This window comes from Asparagus officinalis, chromosome 6 (assembly GCF_001876935.1).
Source record: "Asparagus officinalis chromosome 6, Aspof.V1, whole genome shotgun sequence".
NCBI classification, from domain to species: Eukaryota; Viridiplantae; Streptophyta; class Magnoliopsida; order Asparagales; family Asparagaceae; genus Asparagus; species Asparagus officinalis.
In genome coordinates, this window is record NC_033799.1 from 56,359,216 (window position 1) to 56,367,959 (window position 8,744).

The following is an 8,744-nucleotide window of genomic DNA, read 5'->3' on the forward strand; positions in this document are numbered from 1 at the left end:
AAAAAAACACCACATCCCAAATTCAAATGGAGATCAATAGCAGCAATTGAAGGATGTCTAGGGCCGAGCAAAGGGTACCGGTTCTCAAAACAAAGTGAGAGATGTTAAGCAAACAATTAGGGATGAGGGATCCTCATGATGGAGCATTTTAGTGGCGGGTCCTTTTAGGAAAAGGCAAAAAGTTAATACTACCATTATTCCATTTGACAATCAATGCCATCGTTTTTAGGGGTATTTTTTCCAATGTAGATGACCTGTGTAGTTGCAAATACTAAGATTTAGATGATATTTCTGTAAATTTATACTACTATATAATGAACATAGCAAGGAAAGTGAAAGTTGGATGAGTAGTGGATATTTTCCTTGTTTACATTGAAAGTTAGAGGGTAAAACAGTAAGTTTACAATGGAGATATTTTTCTTCTTTTCTTTCTTTCATTTCTTTTTTCTAGAAGATTTTAAATTATGACACAAGAATAGGAACTCACATAAGTAAAATTGTTATTTTCTAAGAGAAACATTTATTTTCTATCTTGCCTTTTGTCCTTTCTAATTCTAGAACATTCTAAATCATCAAATGGCAATACACTCATTATTAAATTGTAACATATATCACACATTATTAAATTGTAACATATATCCCCATTTTTATTTTTTATTTTGATCATTTACTCTAATTATATTATCCTCAATTTGCAAACTGCTCATTAAAATTGTGTTGAAGGATGGAGTTAATTGCTAACTAGCAATTTAAGATATGTTTTTTATATTGAGCTCCATAATAAAATTGCATACATTAAATCATTATTAAACTATTATACGAAGACGTAAGATTAATCATATAATTAAATAATTTCGCACACGCGATGCACGTGCCAATGTGCGAGCATCCATGGTGGGGTTAAATATACAATTAACCCCAATCTGAAATTTACTTCCCAGCCCCTTTCAACGGCTGTCAAGCACCAAAAACAGACCAACAGAGAGCTAAGAGTATCTAGGGTTTGCAGTCTCGCCATAATCATCGAAGGATCAGAAATCCCGACCCAATAATCTCAAGGATGAACACCGACATCACGGCATCAGTGAAGCCCGAGTACCCAGTGATCGATCGAAACCCTCCCTTCGCAAAAACCGTAGCCAACTTCAACACCCTCGATTACCTCCGCCTCTCCACCATCACCGCCGTCTCCGTCACCGTCGGCTACCTCTCCGGTCACTATCCCTTCGACCCATCTTCAGATTTTGTCTCTAATTTGCCTTCTGTGTTGTTTAATTGATTGATGGAAGACTTTTGTTTGTTGTAGGGATCAAGCCTAATATTAGAGGGCCGTCGATGGTGACCGGGGGACTGATTGGGGTCATGGGTGGGTTTATGTATGCGTATCAGAACTCTGCTGGCAGGCTCATGGGGTTCTTTCCCAATGAGGGCGAGGTCGCCCGATACAAGAAGTAGACGTCGATGATGATCATCGTGGTACAAAATCTGTTACTTTAATGGTCACATTGTCTCGTCACTGAATAATTTGTTACATCGGATAAACCTGCATTGTGCTTTTGTTGTATCGCCTCGAACTACAATTTGGCTTTCAAGCATTTGATGGAGCGTACTTGGCGATGCCAGTGAAACATTCTCAAGAAACCGACAGTGTTTTTCCAGTGAGCATCATTATTATTTAAGGTGCCCTTTTATGTTTGATGTGAAGAGTTTAGGTCTTTGCTGTATTTTGTTTCCTAGTCACTATCTAGTAATTCTTTTTTAGTGTAATGTTTAATCTCTGTGCATGGTTTTATTATATCAGAATCGCGCCTTGTAGCATTGGGTAAGGGCATGTTCGGATAGTTGATAGTTGATACCCAATTGCATGGTTTTTAGGGGGAAAGAAGTGGTCGCAGAGGAAGGAGAACACTACTATATTTTTGTTGTTTAATAGGAAGCTTATCAATGCCTGTAAGGAGGGATTTGTTTGTAGCCCAGGGTTGACGTGGATAGAAAATTGCAGATCACCGCCCTTAAATGCATGGGGAAAGAATAGTAGTACTATACAGCGAATATATTGTTTATCTAGTTACCATAATAATCTCATAAGTCATAATAACATATCTTGCAGCTCTTTGTCAAAATCATTGCATGTCTCAGTCTCACTAATCTTAGAGAAAAGAGAGAACCAATTTGGTGTAATAATGAAAGAGTATGGTTGTCTTACAAGCAATTTATTCAACAATTCATTAAGACTGGACTTAAGGACAGAGGTACCACAAGCAATTTATATAGCAATCCATTAAGACCGGATGTCATCCTATAAGTGACAATATCAGCATCATGCTGATGACATAAAAATTAAGACTACTATGCTAAAATCTATTGGGAAGTAGGCCTCTGTAGCTTATACCTATGGTAGTAGATAATACACTAGTGACATGCTTCAGTGTTTTGAGGCCAAGCACTAGGATGCAATGTATATATTTTTTCATCTGAACATATGTAACTGACCTATATAAATATTTGAATTTGTTACTGTTCACATATGAAACAATCTATAACAAAATGATCTAGTATATAGTTAGATTTTGACAGAAGAGGGAAAGTTTAGACATTGATGGATATGTGTCGCGTCCATTTGTTTATATGTGTCAATTTTTTTGTTGAGGGATGTGTCCGACATGTCACAGGTTTGAACTGTGTTAAAGTCACTCTTTTACATTATGGTTTTTAAGTTATACCTGAATTTCGTTTTGCTGTGTCATGGTGTCCTACTCTTAAGCAACGTCTTCCTGTCATAGTGTCATGTGACATGTTCTGTTGTGTCATATCTGGGTCTTTTCTGTTTTCCCTTGATTCCTAATCTACATGCCTCCTAGCTAATAAATGAAGCAAAGCAGAGGATACAGCTTTGAATCTGACTTAGTCCTAAGGAAATGTCTTCTGAAATTTTCTGAATTAGCTTTCAGAGAATGTAGCAAAGCAAAGTATACAAGCCAACTTCGACAATTTCTGAGTTAGCCATGTCATCATATATAATACTCTTAAGGAATGTCTTCTTATCACATTAGTGGCATACTGTGTCGTGTCACACTTGGGTCTTTTGTATGTTCCCATTCTTCGTAATATTTATGCTTCATGTCTAGTAAATGAAGCAAAACAAAGGATATGGTCCAACACTTCAAAATTCTTGATTTCGTTCCGACTAGGGGCTTTTTTAGAATTTTTCTTTATGGTGTTGTTGGTTTTTTTAGGATTTGAATTTGAATTTAAAGTGTTATTAATTTGGAATTAGTTTTTGCATTCTAATTTAAGTGTGATTGGTTGTCTTCAACTCTAATTAGGATTAGGACTATGAAATCCGAGTTTTGGCCCAACTATATGCATTTTAACGAGATCTACTTCCAAAATTAATTTGAGAAAATTTTGATGGACTCTCAGGCTCTAGGATTCTGCTCTTTCTCAGTGCTTCTCGTTCCCTCTTCGTTGATAAAAGGAAAAAAGAAAAATAAAACTGCTGAGTCTATGTCTCTGAGCCACAATCTTGATGATCATAGTCTCAGCATGATGATCATGATCTCAGTGGTGATGGGAGGTCAATCAGCAGTGTCCTAGGTGGTAGTCGAGATATCCACATCAAAAGGAGTTGGTACTCGATGATTTTCTGGTCCTTTCTCTACACTTAAAACGCCACCTTGAAGTGGTGCTCGTAGTCACTCTTGCCTCTAAATAAGACAATATTCTCTATTACTTTTCGAAACCCTAGTTGATATATTTTGGGAGGAAATTTTTTTTCAATGTTGCTAAATTAAGGTTTATGGGGCTACCCAATAGGGATGAAGGCGAAGGATGAATATGGGTGGATGTTAATTTTTTATATGATGGGCAAGAAAAAGCATTTAGAAGACTGAGTACTGCCTGAACTTCGTCAGTTTAGTTATGGGGAGTGGGATTGGATAGTGAAGGGGCTTCTCTGTTTGAGTGTGACGGGAGGTTGGATTTTGTTAGGGAATGGCTTCTTCTCTAGTGGTGGGTGCAAGAAATATAGTATGTGGAGTTGGAATATAGAAGTAGAGGGATGTTTTTTATCTACATGTATGTATTTTGGAAGGAGAGGGATGTGTTCTTGGAAGGAGATGAAATATGGGTTCTAGGAGAAGGAAGATTGGAATTTGGAAGTCATTGGAGAATATATATGTGTATTTTATCTACTAATCTGTAGAGAATTAGAGAAGAGAAAAATATTATTCATCTAACATTAATCTCTCTTAAATAAATATTAGGAGGATATTACAAAATGGGTATGAGATAAATCTTATATAATTACATCTCAAAATGTCTTAACAATATCTCATAATATCTACTAAATACACTAATATCAAATTATCAATAATATCTAACATAATCAATGTTATCTACCGGTAATGCTAACTTATGTATTAAAGATGTATCCACTATTGTATGATCAGTCATATTTATAGAGATAATTTTGCTCTTTGTTGCTTCTTGTGTAAAAATAGTTAAATTCATCTGTTAAGGTGAAAAGATGATCTAGAAGGTGAGGAGTGGATATGAAATGGGGCCCAATATTTCCAGTAGCAATTTAGTGGCCCAAAATCTTGATCAAATTCATAATATAATGTTTAGCTTAAGAATCCAACTCTGAAATTTTGGTCCTACACCCAATCCTAGAAAATATGATTCTTGGAAAAATTTCCTAGTCCTACTCAATAATCCTGAACCAATAACAACCCATAAGTTAGCTTTCAAATTATGTTAAAAACCTGCATTGATATTCTAAATTTCTAACTTTATTTTAGCCTTAGCACGCTTATGCTGCATGTATTAACTATCTGACTTTAGCTTATAGGGTGGTTATTCCATATATGAAAATTTTTATTGTTGATTTCTTCCAGCTCCCTAAAAGGGAGCAACCTGCCTATGCCATAATCTGTTTCAGCATACATTGTTTACTCAAGTTCTTTAGATCTGTGCCAATAGCTAATCCTGCTCGTTAGCCTTGAAAGGGACATACGAATAGGATTCAAAACAGTTCAGATATATCCGATGGACAATCTTATCCGAAACAGATGCGGATACATTAACCACAATTTGAAACCGGTTGGATACAGATATGAATAGGGATATGGTTTCAGATTTTTTGTTGAATGCAGGTATGGAAATCAAATCAAATTTCATATAACTGATGCGGATATGCGAATTCAAATATGGATTTGATTATAGATTCGATACGAGTTCAGATATGATTTTAGATATGGGCTCGGATATTGTTTTGGATATGAATTCGATATGAATTCTGATACGGATATGGATGTTGTTATCCTTATGTTTTCTTGATAATAATTGTGTTTTGGGATGCGATCATTTGTTTTTGGATTATGTGGGTTCAGCTTTTATTATGATAATCAAGTGTGCATTTTTGACTTAATTATGGTCAAATTTTTGTTATACATAATTTAATTATTTTGCTAATGGTGGTTAAAAAAACCTTTCATTTGAATTATGACGATTTTGAGAATTGAATTATCTTGATTGTCTTAGATTTTGCATATTACTTTTAAAATTTGATTGTTGGCAATGTATTGCAATTTTTAGGTATGTTTTATCCCTTTGGTGCAATAGAGCAATTAATATAAGAATCTTCTCTTGTATCCGATGCACATCCATTCGCCAAGTATCTGATTCATATCTGCAATTGTACCATACTATCTCTCTAATATCCGAACCGTATTCTTTTTCATTCTTTGTGGATATGGCTATAACCTTTTTCTTACCAATGGAATACCATATCTATATTTGTATCCGTTTTTAGAAAGCGGAATATGAATATGGTAAGTGTCATATCCAAGCCATATGTGATCCGTTTGCACCCCTACATATAAGTCATTCATAGTCCCAACATCTTTTCTGAGGTCAGCAGTTTACTCTCATTAGCTTTCGACAAGAAATTTTAGGGACATAGTTCAAATATGGCACAAAGTCATCACATATTAGTTGCAAATGGTTCACTTGACTATCAGTTAGTCCTGAAATAAAGAATGAGGAGGCTTCCTCTCACTGTTTAGAAATCATATCCAAAAGTCTAACATGTGATGTCATTTCTTATATATGCAATGAAAGAGATTTGGGAACCTTTTGATGTCAGGAATCAAGATACATCCTTCCAAGTTGGTACATCTTTGGGTACCAGGCCTGATCATTGAACCCTGTTAATGGCCTTTCTTAGGTGTTTAAGTCGTTTATTAAATCATAATTTCTGGTTACAGCATCTCTAAAAACTCTTCCATGATTGGCAATCTAATTCCAAGTATACTCAACATAGTTATCAGGTTGATTAGTCTTTTATCTGTTACTATGTGCTAAAACATATTGTCATTGGTTGCACGAATGCATCATATGGCGGCGGTATCTTGTTTACTTTTCTTGGAAAAAAAATCCATATTTCCTACTATTAAATCTGATTTTTTTAGCTTCCCTATATCAGACATTATCATCTCACATATCCTACTATTAAAATGTCGCCTAACTCATTTATTAATAAGATCATTTACTTGGAAATAGTTGTCTATAGGTACTTATTTCCATTGATTTCTATTGTAATTTTTGATGAGAAAATGATCTTGGAGGCTGTTCATTGCGAACAGGCATTTGTCAAACCCTAATATTAATATTAATATACTGCATTTGTATTCTCATAATTCGCGTGCATAGCAAGTTAGCAACTAGTAGTTACTCGTTAGCTGAAATATCTTACACTCTAAGCCTCTATTATATCACAAGTTACATCTTGCAAGAGTTCTCTTTCACATGGCCTATTGTAACCTTCAGGAATCTCCAATATGGTATCAGTTTAGAAGCGTAATTCAGGTCAGAAGCCTACAGATCCACCAGCACCTAACATTGTAACAAGTATTGAATAGTAGTGTACACAATAATTCTAAGGTGTATTTGTCTTGATAAGTTTGCTTTTGATTTCATAAGCTTATGATCATACTGATACCGTCACTGCACAGCAGTCAGTCATAAGTTTGTAAACAGCTTGTAAACAGCTTGCAACACTTTGTTTCTTGCTATGGTGTGGGATATAGAAACCATCTTTATATAGGAAACTTTTGTTATCAAAATTGGAGTCACAATATCATTTAGATGTTAGATGCCCAATTACAAAAGTAGCTTGTCATCTTGTACTGTTACAGAGTATGTAGTGTCAGACTGCAATAACAAAGCGCATGAATACAATCTGTCTTTCTTCATGCAGGCATGAGAGGATTTCTTACCTTGCTTACCCACTTGCATGTTCAATGAAGGTCTCTGTTTTGCAAGACTTGAGTCCAAGGTCGTGTAGCTTTTTGGATGGTAGATTATCTCACCACATTTTGAGTCATATATCTTAGTAGAGGTCATTTATTATATGCTTTTACTTGCAACTCCTTAGATAGGGAAGAGACTGTTATCATGGTCGATGAATTAATCTGGAGTTATGATACTATTCTCCATACTTATTTAGGGCTAGTGAACATGGACAGGCATTAAATAAAGGTAAGGGTTCAAAAATACTTCATGCGATATAGTAATGTTCGGCAGTTATCAAAATAGGATTTCTGACATAGCCTGCTATAACACAGATTTGAGCAATATGGGTTAGAATTTAGAAATATGGGAGAGTTTGTGGCAAGATTGCTGATGGAGAGATTAAAGGAATGAAATAAGGGAAAAATCTATTACCCCTCCATGGTTCAGTTGTCGTAGAGGCTAAGAATGTTGGAACCATCGAAAATATTTGCATTAAGGAATCATACATCACCAATATGTTGATATCACTGCAATATTTTCTCACTTTGGAAGTTTTTAGCCTTGTTTCTAATATGAATCTACTGTATACCTTTGTGATTTATGCTGCGTGTAATTTTAATTTCTGTTGCAAATTGAAGTTGGCTATTGCTTGATATTTACTGTAGGCCATTTAGTACTTGAAAAATGAAAAAAGATAAATAGTTCTTCATTGAGAAGCAACTATACTGCTAAAATGCTGAAGATCATTCTCTGTACTGTTATGTTTATAAATACAACCATCGAGGAAAAAAAGTGTTTGGAATATATTCGTCATGGAGAATATTATTAATTGAATAATTAGGTATTACCGTATGAGCTGAGGTAATTTGTCAGCTCGGAATGCTTGACGTTCTTTGGGCACGATTATTTGTGCAGTTAGAATGTAACGTACTGTCTAATTTTGTATGGAATTGGTGTGTAAATTTAAATTTTATTCTACTATACTCACGTGCAAAGCACGAGAGAGCGCACTTAGTTTGTTTTATATTTTTTAATTTTTTTGCTGGTTGTAAAATAATAAAATAGTTGCATAGTAATATAAATTATGAGCAATTACAATTTTGTTGAAGTAAATAAATTATACCATAAAACTATGTATAAAGAACTATATGATTAATTATTATAGTTTGGATAATTGTTATAATTTATTCATAATTTATTAAAATAATTATCATATGTTAAATAATTTTCTCTTTTAAATATAATAATATTATACATAGCATACTTATAATACTATTAGTAACTATATTTTAATTTAATAATTAGTTTATTATACTATTAGTAAATAATTTACTAAATTGTTTAATTATTAAATTATAGTATAATTTATTAATTTAAAAAACACTATTAAGATCATTATACTATTACTATTACAATTACAATAAATACAAAAATTTTAATACTATTAT

At 33.9% G+C, this 8,744-nt stretch overlaps 1 protein-coding gene across 1 annotated transcript; it reads left to right on the forward strand.

The window, feature by feature from the left end:
• Nucleotides 947–1,795, forward strand: LOC109845504. Its single transcript, XM_020414757.1, has 2 exons — nt 947–1,214; nt 1,307–1,795. Exons 1-2 carry the CDS (start codon nt 1,061–1,063, stop codon nt 1,453–1,455), a joined length of 303 nt encoding a protein of 100 aa, XP_020270346.1. The 5' UTR covers nt 947–1,060; the 3' UTR covers nt 1,456–1,795.

Excerpts from the sequence above, each read along its gene's own strand:
- LOC109845504 (XM_020414757.1), top strand. The coding sequence starts at position 1,061 with ATGAACACCGACATCACGGCATCAGTGAAGCCCGAGTACCCAGTGATC. Across the intron at positions 1,215-1,306 it reads CACCGTCGGCTACCTCTCCG|GGATCAAGCCTAATATTAGA; the intron begins GTCACTATCCCT and ends TGTTTGTTGTAG.